General features: G+C 50.6%; 1 protein-coding gene across 4 annotated transcripts in view; it reads right to left on the bottom strand.

The window, feature by feature from the left end:
• The window catches only part of NRP2 (neuropilin 2), a 115,502-nt gene that overhangs the window by 30,897 nt on the left and 66,282 nt on the right, over nucleotides 1-18,323 (bottom strand). For all 4 annotated transcript variants that reach the window (XM_047720842.1, XM_047720844.1, XM_047720845.1 and 1 more), the window contains exons 11-14: nucleotides 17,385-17,501; nucleotides 14,374-14,514; nucleotides 2,424-2,686; nucleotides 775-871 (exon numbers count right to left, since the gene is read on the bottom strand). In XM_047720842.1, coding sequence (XP_047576798.1) covers nucleotides 775-871; nucleotides 2,424-2,686; nucleotides 14,374-14,514; nucleotides 17,385-17,501 — 618 coding nt within the window. The remainder of the gene's footprint in view (nucleotides 1-774; nucleotides 872-2,423; nucleotides 2,687-14,373; nucleotides 14,515-17,384; nucleotides 17,502-18,323) is intronic.

Genomic DNA, 18,323 nt, shown 5'->3' with positions numbered 1-18,323 from the left:
ACCGTGTGCCAAGAAAAGCACTCAGAAAGTGATCACAGTCACTCTGCCGAGTAAAGCAGGTCCCGTTCCTTCTCAGAATTCCCTCTTGCTTTTGGAAATGCCCATGGCGCTCTGGGAGATGGTCTGGATGGGTGGATGTGTGCATCTTCTGTGGGCTGTCTACTCAGCACTTCTGTCCAAAGGGACAATCACGGTGTCCTTCCTGTGCTGGTCACTTGGCCTGCGGTATTTAATCTTACAGCTCTGGGATCCTGGGCATTGAAGCTACTAGCTTCAAAGAAAACTAAAATTTTACCTCACCTGCCATCATTTGCCCTGCAATTCATTCACATACAGGAGCAACGTGGGTAATCGTGTTATCAATCTGATATAACATATGTACTATTTTAGCTCACCAGTGAAGGCTTCCATTAAAAACATCAAACCCTTGCAGCATGTAATTCTGACTGGCAGCTGCTCTCATTCTCTAGCATTTTCTTTGCTAAAAGCTGGAGTCTGATGATGGGGTGTTGGCACCCTGAGTCTCTGTATACTTAATGCTTGTCTATTTCTGAATGGGAACAGGAGATAGAAGACTTCACCTCGTTTCACACCCCTCCCATCCCGAATGCAGCCTAAGATACAACGATATTCATAGCCCACCTCCTGCATGGACTGTAGCTGTTCTCCCACTGGGTTCAACTGGGTTTGAAAATGGCGTGCTGCCTCCTCTTGTATATCCCCGCCCCTGGTGTCTTATTTGGAAGAACCACAAAGAGACAGATATTCACGTACCCATACAGTTCTCCAGTGGGACATCAGTGCTTATCCGAATGTCGTCAATGGCAATTTCTCCTGAACGTCCTTTTCCTATGACTCCCTCAAACACAATCTAGAAGCCAGGAGAACAAGAGCCATGGTTAACTGAGCTCCCTGGTTCAAACCATGCAAAGATTTCCAATTTTCTGTTAGCCACAGCTTAAAGTGTGTGTGTGTGTGTGTGTGTGTGTGTGTGTGTGTGTGTGTATGTTACTGTACCTGGTACACATCTGTTGACCACATGGCTACAGTACTTGAAATCTTAATTTAAAAAGAATCAAATGCATATCTAAAGGGATTAAAAATATATATAACAAGGTGTGGATATTGTTGTCCAGTAACTGGAAGGTACTGATTAAAAGGACCAGAATCAAGACATGTTTAAAGGAGGGTTGAAATGTCCCTAGCCATGTCTGAGTTTTCTTTCCCATAAATCTTTCAAAATGCCCAATCCAGGTATTTGGAAACTCAGAGGACGTAACAGATGGGAGTAAGGTGAGATACACAGTGTGCTGGGTTTGGACTGCCTCTGGCATAACGTTGTCTTATATCTCCATTATTACAACGAGGAGGGAAAGGATTTTCTCCTCCACCAATACTTGCCTGAACACCTACTATGTGCCAGGTGCAAGGATGGTTGCAAAATCGAGCATACGGACCCTCTGCCCAGGGAACCACCCCATCTGGCGGGTGAGACAAAAATGCAAACAGGTCCTTGCAATACAGCGCATTGAGGTTTACAAATGGGAATGCAGGCAGGGTGGGGCGGAGCCCAGGACCCCTTACAACCTCCAGCGCGAGTGCAGGCTGCAGGCCGAAGGCCCTTGGCTCCGTGGTCTTCAATCATGCCTCACGCTCACCCTCCCCGGTTCTCTCCGCAGACGAGCACATGTCCTCTGGCAAGCTGAGCGAGCAGTTGGCTGCCTCACCAGCCATCTGTTGCTGCTTCTTGTCTGGGGAGGAGCAGGTTAATGCCTTGGCTGGTTCTCAGTCACCTCTTCCACAGTGAGCCTACTCCTACCCAAGCCTCAGCCACAGCTGCGCAAACCCATCTGTGCCTCAGTCTTTCGCTCTGTGGGGCAGAGATAATAGAGCCCAGCTCCTGCAGCTGTGGGGAGAGGAACCCCTCGTTGAGGAGCCTTTCGGGTCTGCGGGCCACTGAGTGCAAACAGCGGCGGTCCCTTCTAGGTGCCCACCTGCCCCAGGGCGGGTCTGGCAGGATTTTGTCCTCTCCTTGGAGCTCGAGGGGGCTTGGCAGGCTTCCTGCCTTGTATGTGGAGTCTGGTGTGTGTTTATTTCCCTGGCTTCTGGGTCCCTTTGTCAGGCTACCTGATAGCAATCTAAACTAAACTGGAGAGAAGAAACATTTGTTGGGAAGATTTCAGCAATATAAAAGGCAATAGGAGGAACAAAGAACCAAGTCTGGGTGTAGAGATAGGCACATTTTGAATAACAAATAAGAGTGTCATTTAGTTGCCATGGCAATGTGAGAAACACAATGAAAACAGCGGCGCTTAACCACGTTCCCTAATGATGAATGGGCACAGCCCTCGGAAATCTTGAAATCTGGATCACAAAGATTCCCCTGGATCTCTGTACCTGCCCCCCGCCCATCACCACCCTACCTGATACTCCATGTCATAGCTGGGCAAGATGATCCGACCGTGTTTCCACTCGTCACCCTGGTCCTCGCGGATGACCCAGAGGAGCTTGCTCTCCTGGCTGGCCTCGCGCACCACCTGCAGCGCCACCCCGCGGCCGCCGGTGGCTTGGTACTGGAACTCCATGCACACGGGGCTTCGGGGCAGGTGCACGGGAGGGCTGATGAGCCGTGCGTACTGGCCCTCTCTCCGGCCGTCGCTCTGCAGCCTCAAGAAATTCCTGTCATCTGTAGGAAAGAAACCCAGAGGGCCCCGGTGAACACTGGGGAGAGAGACCAGTTTGAGGCTGTGCCCTCCCGCCCCGGGAAAGCCAGAACCGGAGTTTGGGGGTTGAAGTCTTGTTTATTCATGTCCTTGTTCTCCAGGCCCGGTGCTTCCTTCTCAAGGCTCTTTCCGAGCTTGGCTCAAAAGCGGCTTCCTTTTGAAGCCTCTTCGGGAGCCTTTATGTCGGGTTGGTCTTTCCTGCCCGTTTCTCCATATCACTTTCTCTGTCTTGTCTGCAGATGGCACTTGGTACGGTTGGCCTTCCGTCTTGGCTGGCAGTGTCTGTGTCTGTCTTCCCCCCCAGATTCGAAGATGCCAGACCCGCATCTTATTTGCCATAGGCTCACCCAAAGGACCGATGCTGCCTAATGGACTAGATTATAAGGGGGCGAGGCGGCTGCGAGACCTGCGGAAGATCCCGGCCAGGCGACTTGTGCTTCAAGCCTTTGTCGTCTCGGCTGGGCACTGTCCAAACGGAAGACATTTAAAACCGTCTGTCTCTACCCGTGCCACTAGGAGATACCTGGGCTCTAGTGACTGGCAGAAGCCAGCACCAACCTGAAGCGGAAGAAGGGATGCTGGCTGTGGTGGGGTGGGGTTAAAGCCAGGGCGGCCGGACGTACTACTTCCTTCCCTGTCTGGGCCAAGGAGGCCAGAACTGGCCCTTTTCAGAAAGCCAGGCAAACAGAGCTCCGCCGAGAATGGGCGCAGTCATCGTCACTAACGAAGGCTATGCGTTTAATAGACAATATACACTGGGTGGGAAGTCAAGGTTTCACACCCCCAATGCTTTGGAGGATGGGCCTTTTGGCCCATTACTTTGTAAATACACCAGACACAGCGCAGACGACGGAGGTCTTGCTGCCATTTGCAGACCGCGTCCTGCAGACCGGGGTATGGGGGCCTGTCCCTGCAAACCCAACAGGCACAGGAGCATTCCGGCCTCTTGTGCAGAACACAGGGTGGCGTTTGACGATCTCACTGCCTCCTTTGGCCCCGAAACCTCCTACGCTGAACTCTTCCGCAAGGTGGCGGGGGGATGTTCACACCACACAGCCAGCCCCTCAAACACTTTAGAATCCCGTTAATCTGAGAAGTGTGCACCCAGCTTTCTCATTCACCATGGACTGTGAACATCCTGGGCTTGTTAGGGGAGAACAGGCAAGGACTCCAGAGCCCCGAATCAACAGGGTTATTCTCTAGACCAGTGGTTCGCTGTTGCCACTCCGGCTGACATCATCGTTCGAGCAAGAAGGAACATGTCGCCGTCCTCCCATTACTGGCCCCCAAACCTCTCCTTCCTTCCTTCCCACAGCCATCTCTCTCCCTCCTTCCTGCCCCCCAAGTCTCTCCAGTTAGATTCTCTAGGATTACTGCACCAAAAGCTACCCTCCCTTGCAGTCAAATCAGGCCAGTTCAGGATGCATAGTTGGGATTCCGGTTTGTCTCCTTAACCATCCAGAACCACATGTCTAATACCCCAGCTCAGGAGAGCCCTTCAAGGCCAGAGTTAGCGCAGATAACTAGGCAGCGGTCCACAGCAAAAATTTCGAAGGCGGTGATCTGCCAAGGGAGGAGACACAGGGGCCGCAACCAGACAGCTCCAAGATCTTCCAAACCTACGCCTTCTCCTATCAGATCCTATTACTACCGTTATTAATGATAATAATTATAAGTCATATTTGCAGAATGCTTTGCAGGTTTCCAAAGCACATTCATGAGCATTGTTTCGTCTAATCCTTCCTAAATGCCTTTGAGAGCCCTATCTTCTGAATGTTATTTGTACAAGACAGAGAGACGGAGGTCAGTAAAGTTCAAGGAGCTTGTCCAACGTGGAGAGGGTGGTGAGGTGCACAGCTGGACCTGATGTCGGGTTTTTCGCCTCCCGGAAGTGGGGTCTTCACTTCAGCTATGCCCAGGTGCCCGCCCAGCGTGCGGGCAATCGGTCACTGTCTATTCAAGGCAAACTGGGCTCCACCCCCGACACCTGCCCCTGCTTCCACGTCTCCTTCCTGCCACCCCCCCACCCCTTACCAACTCTACCTCTCCCACCGCTTTTGCCAATTCTTCTCCTACCCATTCTGGCACATTCCAGCTACTGCCTCTTTTCTCTCCACAACTCAAGCATTTACCGACTGCACCACTGATCTTACCTTATTTTTAAAAAGATTGAGGCCATTTCTCATGCGTTTCAGCAGGTAACCACCCACGGCCTTGCACTGTAATTTAACCGTTTCGTGGGTGTCTTTCCCATGGCTCCAGTTAGATGAGAGAATCCCAGGCTTACACATGTAAGGGTTAATACTCTGCTGCTTCTCTCTGTATATGTCACAACTCAAGAAAATTTTGATCCCACAGATGAATGACTGGCAAACCCATGGATGAAGGAACAATATGAGGCTCGATATTCTCTCAAGACCCAAGAACAGAGGGAGAGTCAGCTAGCCTTTGGTAATCCCAGATTCAGATCATCTCTTCACAATTCCCTCCCACTGCCCTGAACCAACAGCCCTTTCAAAGGTGAGGTGAGCTGATAATAACAGGGTGACCCGGGGACGCACGTGGGGCCCCAGTGAGAACCCCCATCCCCCCCAGACGCTCCCGTGCTCCAGTAATTTCCAAGCCCTGACTGCTTCCACCTCAGATAGAAAGGAAACCAGATTTCAGAGACTTATTATTCAGCCTTCTTCCTTCACAGTTTCACAAATAAGACCCACTTGCTGCTTGAAAATTGCTTGGCAGAAATACTGTCACTTGTGTGAATTTACATTCTTAAGCGGCAGGGGATTCATAGCATAATGGTTAGAATTTAGTAAGTAAAATGTGTGTGGAGGTGGAGAGAGCCACACTGGCTGGATCTTATCCGGGTCTGTTCCGTTTAACCATCCTGTGGCTAAAACTTCGGGCCCCATCAGGCCAAAGGTCTCCCAGGCTACCGCACCCGGACACCAGCCGGCTCCCTCCTCGCCCCACCCCTGCTCTCGCTCTCACAATAAGACCATAATCGCTCCCCATGATTTAAAGGACCACGGGAAGACCGGGGAGTTAATGCTGGTGGCGTGCTAAGCACGAGCAGCTGAAGGATCATAATTCAGTGCTGACATCTAAGCTAATCCACTAGTTTGCAGAATCTCAAGACAAGCGGGCCTCTGAATTTCACTCAGTTAAATCATTTGTGCCCCACTTGTCTGCTAAGTGCTAGGAGCTTGAGGGAAGAAAGATGATATGTAAATTTAAGGAATTAGCAGTAGACATCAGTCAGAGGGACGCTGAGCCGCAAAACCTCCCTGCCTGTCACTGAGAGGGGCCTGATTGGAGGCAGGACGTCAGGGAGGAATGGCTCCGACCAGGCAGGGCCCAGGGAAGGGACGGACGGGAAACGCGGGGGCAAGAGAACTGGTGTTGGCTGAGCGCCTCCTGTGGGCCAGCGTTGGCGCCAGAAGCGCCGCCTGCTTTCTCTTCCGTGATCGTCCCTGGGAAATCTAGGTTGGGGAAGCAAGCACCGCTTTCTCTGATTTTACCGGAGAGGAAACGGAGGTGGAGGTGCGGAGGGTTGAAGCCATGTGTCTGAGACGGCGGCTAGGGAGCGAAGCGGCCCCCAAGTGAGCAGGATCTCCAAGAGCGTGGCCGCTCATCTGGGCTGGACCCCTTGTCTGATGCTCACCCATCATTTAAAGCCTCAGTTTCCCCGTCTGTAAAATGGGTGTAATAAGAACATTGCTGGAGAGGGCTGTGAGGAGAAGGAGATGGAACAGGCCATGCAAAATGCTTGGCACAGTAACTGGGACATAGTAAGTGCTCATTAAAACCTCTGGTCTTTATTACTACTACTACTATCACTACACACACTGACTCCTATGCTTGCCTTTGTTTTTTGTTTTGTTTTGTTTTGTTTTTAAAGAAAAGAAAAAGGGTCAAAAAAGCACCAGTCACCTGGGAAGACAATTCCTAGACTAACGAGGAAGTATGGTTTGGCTGGAGGTCAGTGAAGACGCTCCAATCCCTGCAACCAGCCAGCTCCCACTTGTGCATAATGTGCTGTTGACCACATGTATTTCTTGCCACTATATAGTAGATGAAATAAAATACAACATGATTTTGGAATGAGAGTGGGATCTCAAGAGACAGTTTAGATCAGGTCAGCCCGGCTGCTCAGAGGAACCACGCTGAAAATGTCCCGAGAACAGCTGTCCACCCTCTGCTTTCAATCCTCCAGAGAAGAAGTTTCCATAGGTCACATCGGCAATGTGTTTTCTGGATCACAACCCTAACTGTCAGGAACTTCTTAAATTCAGTCTTAAGTTTTCCTGCTGTCATTGAGACTCACGTCATCCTTCTATCCCTGATGGAGTACAGCCAATTTCTGTCCTCTGACTTGGAAACATTTTTCACTAGTGATGAATTCAGACCCCGGTCTTCATTTTCTCAGGAAACTCAACGCTTGCCTCTTTAAATGCCCACACTGGGGGGGCTTTAGTTATGGGGGGTAGGTCTATACTAATGCTCCTCTAAGCTAAGTGCTTCCGTTCTTTGAAGTCATGGCACCCATATATGTGCTGTGAGTTCCCGTAGAACATTCTAGTTTATGGCCTACCACTGCCGAACACAGAGGAAGTTGTAAGCACGCAATGGCTGCTGATTACTTGATCAACTAATGGGCTGGGATGGCACAGGTGGGCCCCTTAAGCCATTGACTTGGACTTCAAGGAAAAGCCCTTTGGGTTGTTAAGAGATCCCTAAACATGACAATCGACCTAACTAAGAACAAGCTAAGAACAAGTTCGCCTGCTGGAGACCATCTTGTACTCGTAGCTGATGGCAGTGATGCCGGCCATGGAGAGCTTCCAACAAAAAGACAATAGGAAGGAAATATGTTTAGTTGCTGAAAGAGAATGAAGAACTAATGTCCCAGAGATACAATCCTTCTCCTCCTGGACCTGACGTATTTGGGAGACATTTTGCTAGGTTCTTGACTCAAAACATCTGTCATTGCCCATGACACAGGAAAAATAATCATATGGGAACTAACAATAGGAGTTCAAAAGGGCAGGGGGGACGTGCAGAGGACAGGGCCGTTTAGCCATTTTAACCTGCCGCTGTCTCTAGAAAGGATCTCCTGATGTCTTACCTGGCGATTTATGGCCGCATCTGGCTTCAGCTGCAGCAGTGCTGTGTGAGCATGTGACTGTTCGGCCCAACAGCATGGACTCGGTCGTGTCCACACCTTACCAAACCCTGAAGTAAATCACCAGCCCGATCGTCCTGGCTATCACAAAGCCAAACGCACCATCTGTCCGACACACACATCTCCTGGCTAGCATCTTGCCCTCCTACTAGAACAACCATCTGAGAGAATATTTAGTGCTGCAGGAGATGTAATCTCTTTGTATAGGTCATGCTTAAAACATGAGTCAGCCCCTCGGCTGGCCTCCCAAGGTCAGTCTATCTCTGCTAAGGTCCTCAAATTAACAACCTGTTAAGGGAAACATTGACTTTGGATGAACTCAGCAGGATGTTCTCAAGGTTTACAATTGACCGTTTTGTGGACGTTTGAGGTGTCAGGTCTGGTCTTTGCAGGAGTCTTCCCAGAGCTGGCTTTTTTTTTTTTTTAACTTATTTTTTATTTTTTTGTGTGTCCGCTTTCATGAAGGTTTTGCAGTGGTGGCAGTCTTGTCATCATTCTGCCCTTTCGTTATCAATCTGCACACTGCTGGGGAACTCAGCCAATCAGGACTTTCAGAAAAAAAGGAAACAAAGCAGATGAACATAGAGGAAGGAAAAATAAAATAATAGGCAAATAGGGAGGGAGGCAAACTGTAAGAGACTCTGAACTACCGGGAACAAACTGATGGTTGCTGGAAGGGAGGTGGGGGGATGGGGCAGCTGGGTGACAGGCATTAAGGAGGGCACTCAAAATGGGGTGTCCCGTGCAACTGATGAATCACCTACTTCTACCTCAGAAACTAATAATACACTGTGTGTTAATTAAATTGAATTTAAATTAAAAAAATTCAAAAAAGGAATAATAGCTTCTCTTCACTGCTGTCTTTCTATAAAGTCAGAGATATTTGCCTTCCTATTTTCCTTAAAAAAGGGCCTCTGTGCTTCTCTCTTCCAGCTGAAGGTGTTCTTTGAATGTCGGCTTTCCTGTAGCCAAGCTGCTCCTGGTCTTTAACTGCCTCCCACAGTCTGAGCCCCAGAAGGTCTCGTCTGTGTATGAGCAGTGGCTCTGCCCCTCCAAGCCACCTCATCCTCTTTCCAACGGCAACCCAAGCTAATGCCAACAGAGTCCGGATCCTTTGCTGCCTACGGGGGAGGTCTTTTGAGTTCAGAGAATTTGCTTTTTCATTCAGAGTCATAACTAGCTCCCTGCCAAATAACAAGCCTATCGTGAGCAAGTTCACTCCTCAGTTCTCTTCTGTCATTTCTCTGCAACCATCTACCTCCCCGGATTCCGCCCCGCCCCCCCCCGCCCACACACACACAGAGTCTCAGGCACCTGTGCCCCCGTGAATCACAGTCCTGGTCCTCTACTCCCATGGAGTTTATAAATGGCCTGATGTGCATCAAAACAGCCCCGTGATAACGTTAATAACTCTCCCACTGACATCTGGGGGGAATAGCGACCCTTAGCAAAATTCCAGTATTTCGGAACATTGTATTCTTAGTGTGTCTTGAGCTTGTTTCTGAATCCAGAGTGAAGGTTTTGCTTTCTCAAGCCAATAAACACGGAAGGGCTGAGCTGCCAAAGCTCTGTTTTTTTGGTAATGGTGGACTGTTCCAAACAGGCATTGCCCGCTTTATTTTTTAATTTTTTATTATTTATTTATTTATTTATTTAATTTTAAGGAGGTTCCAAGCCCAATGTGGGGCATGAACCCACAACTCTGAGACCAAGTGTTGCCTTATCTGTAGGCGGAGCCAGCCGGCACCCTGCCCGTTTCCTGTATTTCACGTCCACGATTTGGAGTGATTGAAGTGAAGGAATCCTGTCACCGTACTTCACGAGGTCAACAAACGTGTAAGAGAGCACACACGTAGGGAGCCCACACACTGGAGGATTCTGAAGCGGACCTGCCATGGTGCGCTCTTTGTCTAGTCTTCTTGTCTCGATCCTGATAATAATGATAATAATAGTAACCGTAACTATTACTGTTACTACTACTACTATTATTACTATTATTGATATTACTTAGTCTTTACTTTCTTTTGGTCAGATGAAATAGCTCCTACCCCGTCTAACGCTATGCTACTTGCTTCCCTTACTATGGTGGCTCACTGAGGCTGAATGACCCGATGACAAAAGTAGCTGGCACCGGACACTCCCACCAAGGGACCACAGAGAAGGTACACCCACCTAATCACTTGCTTCTTGGTTTACACTACCATCGGCCTCTCTGTGGGGAAGCAGCATCAGCAAGGACCCCAGAGATCACGCACACCTCAATGCTAAGACGCCTACGCAGTCTGACCAAGACAATCCTGTGCTGATGGCCATGGTCTACAACCATGCTGTCTGACACATCATGGCCACCAAGCCCCTGAAATGAGGAACTAAAATTATAGCTGTATTTGATTGTAATTAAGTAAAATTAAAAGAGCTAGCAGCTACCACATTAAACACGCTCTAGACACACAGACTCACCACGGCATCTCCGAGTTTTTACCGTGTCCCTGAAATATGTGAATCTGATCATCCTCAAAACTGGGTTTACGACCATCGCACTTGAGACTGTCTTTGGAAAATACTACAGTTCCCACAAGGGAAGACATTTTCTGTGAGGCTGTAGCTGCACAGAAAAGGCACAGCGGCTTCTCAGAGGACATGGGGGCTGGCTCTTCTGCAGTCACCAGGGGTTACTGAATTCGGGACAGGGTTCCCAGGGGCGGGTGTGAGCACAGTCCTGGCTTCTAAGCCACAAGCAAAGAGCTAAAAGAAGGGATTCTGAGTGGCTTGAAAGACTATCTTGAAAAACAAAAACGGTGGCAAGAACCCAGTGGGTGTCCTGTCGGCCTTAAGCAAGTCTTACCATTGGCCAAAAGAACAGAACTAACTGCTGACTCGAAAGGAAAAAAAAAAAAAAAAGACAAAACAAAACATGAGAAAAGAACTAAATCAGAAAATATCTGAGGCATGGAAGTTGTTTCCACAGACACTGCTAAGCAAATAGGCTGTGTAGGATATTTCAACATGGCTCTTTTGTCGTCCTTTTCCTCCCCCCTTGGCTCTCCCGATGCCCTCCAGGCTCCATGGAGACACCGCCTTTCCTACAGGCAATGACTTCTGCTTGGCTATCCCATAAGGGGGTGAAACATATGGCACACTTCTCTGAAAGAGTGTTTCCTCTTTGTGGAGTGTCGAAGTGTGGGGGACACGGGGCTTTTGGCTTTGACTGGGAAGGTCCAGCATCTGCCTGCCCCTGATCAGGCACAGCTGTTTCCTCTCTCCTGACTGCTCCCCTCAGACACCCCCCCCTTTCTTTTAAAGAAAGGACCACCCTGAACAGAAAGGGCTTTCTATCCTCCCCTGCTAAAAGCCCCATATTGAGCTTTGCAAGGAGAAGGAAAGTGGTAAATACAGCAAGTGGCTTTTTAAAATCATCCGAGGATAGAAGGAAGGGTTCTGAAACCAACAGTACGAATTGCGTTTTCTGGAAACAGGTGACAAGGGCCACTTTTTCAAATTTCAGGGATTCCTCTGGAAGAGGAAAATAATTATTTTCCTCCTCAGCATCTTCAGGGAGAAACAACATTAGATGGAGCAGTTCCTTATGGCCCTCATTTTCTTTCTGTCCCCATCCAGCCAGCCCACGGCTGGAATTCTGCCTACTCTGCGAGCTTGCTCTGGAAAGCCCTCCCAAACCGCAGGGTGTAATGAATCAACTGGAATGAGGACAAGAGCTAGAATTTCCAGCCGGTAGCCAGGGCGGCGGAAGGGCCACTCAGGTGAGGGCGAGGCCTACGCCAGGGGGCGGAGGGGGCGAACGGGCAGCGGGGCCGAGGTGAAGGCCAGGCTCAGATGGACAGTGATGGGAGCTCTCTAGGGAGTGTCAGCTGCTAACTGGTGGCCTTGTAGCCCGGACAGGGCTGGCCTCCGAGAGAAAATCTGCTCAGGAGGCCACATTTTTAGGGAGAACCTGAGTAAGAGCCAGTAAACCTCCCCATGCTGTCATCTCGATCCCTTCATTCCAAGTACCTCCACCGAGCTGCCCCCTCAGACCCCCCCTCACGCAGTGTGCAGGCGCATGCATGACACTCCCGGTACACACCTCAGTCACACTCAACTACACACACACACTCAGAGGTTCCCATGGAAAACATGTACACAAACACAAGCGCACACATATTCACTGACACATGTGCACATACACACACACAGAACCCACAAACACCTTGAGAAAGAAACACATATGCTAATGTATACACATATACACCCGTAACCCCACACACTAGGCCTATACACGCGGATGCATACCGCGCACACCTTCTTTAGGTTCGGATACAAAGTGGAGGTTGGGAAAAACAACCAATTAATTGGGCCAGGTCTCAAAGGAGAGGAAATGAAATGAAAAATCCAGGCTGGGTTATAAAAATAAGTATTTTTTTTTCCAACGTGCAGGAGGCTCATTATATTAATTAAACATTATTGCAGTGAACAAGAGGGGGGAGGGTGATTAAGGCTGGGATGAGGGTAAGTGTTCTCTCCTGTTGCCCGAGGCCACGGTGATCTTCAGATATTAATCTCTCTGAGCACTCAAATGCTGAAGAGATAAACACTTGAAATATGAAAATGTTTTTCTCCAGAGCAGACGCTGTGACCCTCCAGGAAAGCAAGTGCAGGCTGTGTCAGGAGGCCGGCCTGCAAAGCTCTCTTGGCATCTGTCCCACTGCCGTCCCCCGGGGGCAGGGGACACCCCCAGTCCCTGGGGTTGAGGGGCAGCAGAGCAGCTCTGGGGAACCCTGCAGAAGGGGGGGTCATCCCCCTTTTATTCTCTAGTGAGGCAACATCTGATCGACTAATTCCCAGAATGGACTCCTTTCCTCTCCAATGCTTATGGGGTTCCGAGGTCCAGGCCAGGGGTGCAGAAAAACGAAAACCTAATGCACGGTGCTAGAGCCAACGTGCGCTGGCTTGAGAGAGCCGGCCGCGAAATTTTCTGGAATTTTGTGAGGCAGTTGTGAAGCACAGTCATTATTAAACATTAAATGACACAAAGTTACCGTTAAATAAGTTACATTAAAAACGAAAGTTCAGGGCGCCTGGGTGGCTCAGTGGGTTAAGCTGCTGCCTTCGGCTCAGGTCATGATCTCAGGGTCCTGGGATCGAGTCCCGCATCAGGTTCTCTGCTCGGCAGAGATCCTGCTTCCCTCTCTCTCTGCCTGCCTCTCCATCTACTTGTGATCTCTCTCTGTCAAATAAATAAATAAAAATCTTTAAAAAAAAAAACAACGAAAGTTCATAAATCCTCAAAACTCAGCACTTGCTCAGGATTTGGATCCATCTTGCCAGTCTCTACGCTCCTGAGGTCACTCCCAGCTCTCGGAGCTGTCTGGCGGCCGAAAACCATCTAATGGTCTTCATACACCCACCTCCGCCTCTGCTCATGTCCCGGCGGTAGCTTAATCACAGGGGACGGTGATGCCCCTGAAAGTGGCAGACATGACAGGCTGGGTGTCTCTTTCTCTCCCATCCCCGGAGAGCTGGGGGTTCGGCGCGGACCAGAACCTGCGATAAACACACGCTGCGGTGGAGAGAGGACCGGCCTCTTGCTTCCACAGGCTGAGGAGGGCTCGAGGCAAGCCCCTCTCCATCAGCAGGGTCCGCAGAGGCTGCCCAGACCTGGCACTCAGAAGGGGCAGCTGAGCAATGCGCCAAGGGCTGTCTTCTAGCAACTTTCTTCCAGAAGCCGCGTGCCAGGTGGCCCTGCTAGACCCCACGGGCGCAGCAGCATTTTGGACCCTCAGCTTGGTTCGCTACCGACGGGATGACCCTCTCCGAGAAGTACCCGTCGGGCTGCAGGCCAGCGGTCTCCTAAGGAGGTATTTTAGGGGGGCGCCTGGGTGGCTCAGTGGGTTGGGCCGCTGCCTTCGGCTCAGGTCATGATCTCAGGGTCCTGGGATCGAGCCCCGCATCGGGCTCTCTGCTCGGCGGGGAGCCTGCTTCCTCCTCTCTCTCTGCCTGCCTCTCTGCCTGCTTGTGATCTCTCTCTGTCAAATAAATAAATGAAATCTTTAAAAAAAAAAAAAAAAAAAAAAGGAGGTATTTTAGGAAGAGCGGCCAGCCTGGAGTCGACAACAGGCTCTGTGGCTCGGCCGGGAGTGCTTAGCTCTGGTGACAAGGGGACGCTGACTCATCCCGTCTCCTGAAGCCTCCCAACTGCTTCCTTTCTGCCTTTCCTTCCTTTCCTTTTGGCCTCTCGTGCTCCCTCCCGGCTTCCGGGCTGCGCCGTTAATCCCAAGACAGGGCTAGGAACCACGACCGCGCTGTTTCGTAGGGTGACGCTGTGAGCAAAGACCGGTGGTTTGTGGGCGCAGAGCAGAGGACTGCCCTGTGGTGGGAAGTTACGATGCTTGTCAGGGAACCTGGGGCCGGGAGCCCTGCTGCGGGCTGGCCTTAACCCTTTCCTCTCTGGACCTGCCGCGGGCTTACCTGGAAACGTCCGGTCGTTTGGGCTGGAGCTGCCGGGCCAGGTGCTTCTGAGCCACTTGGCATGGTCGTACATCCAACCACAGGGCTCCTCGGGGAAATCAAAGTTGCAGTTGAATCCCGAAGGGAGCTGCAGATCTTTGTCTGAAAGGGGGGATAATAACCCAAAGAAGGCAAATGAAATGGGTTCGGACGACAGCCACAGTGGTGCTATTGAAAACGCTGGCAAGGCCTAAGCGAAGTGGCTCCCTTTGCTTATTCATTTAACTCATCTTGGCGATCGTTGGCTTTCGGGTCAGCCTTTGGTCTCATCCTTCCCAGGCACGAAAGCCAAGTCTGCCAGTGGTTCCCATAGTAAGCAATTATAAATGAGGCCACCAAATGGCTTCAGGCTCTCTCCAGGCTCTTCTGTCCACCTCAGAGAGCAGACAAATGGGAAAACGGCTGTTCCCTAAGTGCCACAGAAGAATGTCTCCCCATTGCCTCAGTGGAAGGCCGGCTCCTGCCAACCGGGCTCTCACAAGGGATGGGGAGGCCCATTAGCATCCAGAGAGGCTGATGTGCCGGGCAGGTGCTGGGCCAGGGAGGAGAGAGTGAGCTCCGAAACAAGGAAGGCTTGTTTGTCCCCCTTCACCTCCTAGGATAGGTCTTTTGTTCCATGACACGAGGTCAGCTCGGCATCCCTGTGGGACAGCACTGCCAGGTGGGTGATTTGGCACGGCAGGGCAATGCGAGGGGCCAGAGCAGCCGGCCGCCAGGCTCAGCACCGACCAGGAGAAAAGAATAATTCTGCACGGCACCGAGTGCCCAGGGGCCAAGATCCCGGGGGCAGCAGGGAACGCCTTCCTGGTGGAAATGTCAGAAGGGCCCGCACAATGGCTCGCGCCTTCCTCTTGGTTGTTCACCTGTCTAAGCTGGAGGACTGAACCCAGAGACTTTCTTTGGAGGCTCCACTGAGCTCTAAAAATCCAGTAGGAGCTGGTGCCAAAGATGTGATGAAGTGCGGGCGGGTGTGGAGGTGGGGGAAAGAGGAAACGGGAATCCAAATTTGGAAGCCTGCCGGCAGCGGCCTCAGAGACAGCGGAAAAGTGCTGGCCAGTGCTAGTAGCGGGGAGGAAGTGGGGTCTTTGGCCTTCTCACTTCCCTTCTCAGGGTTCCCAGAGAGGAATTTCCGTGGGGAAGGTCTAGAATGCAGGTTAGGAAATCTAAAGGGAACAACAGACTGGTGGAAACAAATAGCTCACACCATGGGGGCGAGGGGAAGGGCAGCGCCGGCCGCGGAGGCAGACTGCCACCAGGCCCTGGCTGTGCCTCCCCTTCCCAAGAGAGAGCATTTCATGTTTGCCCGCCCTTGGCCAATGTCAGCTCAAGTCCAGAAGAAACACATGGAATCTATTACAGAAGCATCAACCTGTGGCTTGGAAAAGTCGGCCCTTAGCCCTCACCCCCCTTCTCCCGCCAATTTCTGAATTTCTATTTTTCCGTTAAAAAATATGGAGTAATTCAATATACCATAATTCCTCTCTCATGTTTACACTCAGACTCTATCTCAGAAACCAAATTCCACAAAGAAACCTTTTGAAAAAAAAAAAAAATTGGGAGGAACCACCCAAGAAACCTCAAATGAAACAAACCACTATAAATGGGAAAATTACATTAAACTTCTGAAAGCTTACAGCAGAACTCTTTAAATTTTCCTCTGGATTGCCATTTAGATAGAACTCCCTCCTCCCGCCCACCACCGGGCTAACTCTGCTAATCCCATACCATATATTAACTCCGTGTGCATTCCACCGTGAGCTCGCGAACTATCTTAAACACGTCTTGGAAGATTCTCCAAGTCTCCTTCTCCTCTTCATAAAACAAAACCAAGTTCATTAAAATGTCAGAATCCTGTATTCAACTAACCCTGACCAATGGTGTCCCCCCCACCCACACAATATACAAAAGAACATTCCTAAAAGCATATGCATTAAATTATCATTTTTCAGTCACACAACTTCAGCGTTTATTTTTGGCTTCCCTCCCATTCTCCTCTGTCGCCATTTTCTGGAGCTGGCCACTCCGCCAGCGGAGTGGGTGGTGTCAGTGAGCTGCAGGTTCTCACAAGACTGTGCCATCTACCCACTGAGTCAATGCTAAGCTGCGTCTCCTCCAAGTCTCTCCAAGTCTCCCCAAGTCTCTCCACCAATCTTCCCTCGTTTTGTCTAATGAACGTTTAATAAGGATCAGTAATTTACTGTAAGTGGAGGCTATCAAGCCTTAAATTCTAGCCAAAAATGCCAGGTGTTCCAAAATCTGTGGTTTGCTAGGAATGTCCTCATACTTGGTGAGGTGATGTACTTTCGGGCTCTGCCGATTGTTTTAATCTTACTCGGATGTGTTCAGAAGATGAAAGGAAGGTGACACAGAGCTCCCCTGTGAAGAGACTGATTCAGAACGAGGGGACCCAGAGATCTCAAAGAAGGGTTGAGGTGCCTTTGCACCTCCCTCCCTTTGTCACTGACCTGTGCTCACCTCCCATGAAGGAGGGGATGTGCCATTTTCTGGAGCCATGACTGTTACATGTTCTCAACCAGCAGTGGGCAAAGACCCCGAGAAATGTGGTCACAGAATGATTACCTGCTGAGTTAACCTGGATTGCCATGCTCCATGGGTCTAGTCATCCTGATGACTGCCAGACCTTCACCGGACTGTACAGTGGAGACACAGCTCAACCCAAAAAGGCTGAGGATTTTAATGATTCAAAGTGAAGGCTGGAAAGACTTCTCAAACGAGGGGTCCTCTCCGGATGGGCACTCATCTCGGCTGATGACCAGCAGGTTCAAGCCTGTAGGCCGTCCTGGTTGGTTGTGAATGCTTCTAGATTGGTTGTAAACAGCCACTGCCTCAAGCCCCTGACTACCCGCACCTCCCTGACCTCTGATCAGGGGACATCCAGGTCCCTGGCCCAGCCAAAGGCCAGCCTCCTCTGATGGTCAGCGCTGCACTATCCCGGACGGACGGTGACTCACCATCCTCAAAGCTGCAGTTCTCCCCACACTCTGTGGCCTCCTCCTCGATGGGGTATGGGGTGGTAGTCTCCTCGCTCTTCATAGTGGGTCCCAGGGTCTCTACTGTGGGCTTCGAGTCTACGGAAAGGCAAAGAAAGGGGAAGTGAGTGCTGCACGTGGCAGCCTGCACTGAAACCCAGCAGAAGGAAGATGCCCCAAATGCAGTTTCCTTTTTAAGTGTAGGCTTTTATTTTTTTATTTTTATTTTTATTTTTTTTTTAAGATATATTTATTTATTTATTTGACAGACAGAGATCACAAGCAGGCAGAGAGGCAGGCAGAGAGAGAGGAGGAAGCAGGTTCCCTGCTGAGCAGAGAGCCCGATGCGGGGCTCGATCCCAGGACCCTGAGATCATGACCTGAGCCGAAGGCAGCGGCTTAACCCACTGAGCCACCCAGGCGCCCCTAAGTGTAGGCTTTTAAAGGAGGAAGATGGACATGCACAGACCCTCACACGCGTGCACACACACACACACACACACACACTAACACACATCCCTGGAGTCACCTCTGTGTGCTGTCAGTGAAGTCAAAAGCATTGCCTGAGTTGAAGGAAAATAGTCCCAAGCTACAGAACAGCCTCCACAGAGGCAGGGACACAAACCCATGTCCCTGCAGCAAACTCCACAGCAAAGGCCCTGGGACCAGCACAAAAGGCCAGGTGGGACCGCGATGGATGCGGGTGAAGCTGACCCCAAGGCAGGCTAACCGGTGCTCTGGGTGTTCTGTTTAAGACAGAAGCGTGTGTGATGCACATGTGCATACACCACACACCCCCCTCCGCTCCACCCCTCTCCCCCACACACAGTGAGTGGTGACCCTCCAAAACAGTGAAAAACTCCCACTGCTTAATGAACTGAGCTTCCCGTGCACTGCCCCTTGGGGGGCTGCTGACGTGCC

This window comes from Lutra lutra, chromosome 3, assembly GCF_902655055.1.
Source record: "Lutra lutra chromosome 3, mLutLut1.2, whole genome shotgun sequence".
NCBI lineage: Eukaryota > Metazoa > Chordata > Mammalia > Carnivora > Mustelidae > Lutra > Lutra lutra.
This window is presented reverse-complemented; position numbering and strand designations above follow the sequence as displayed.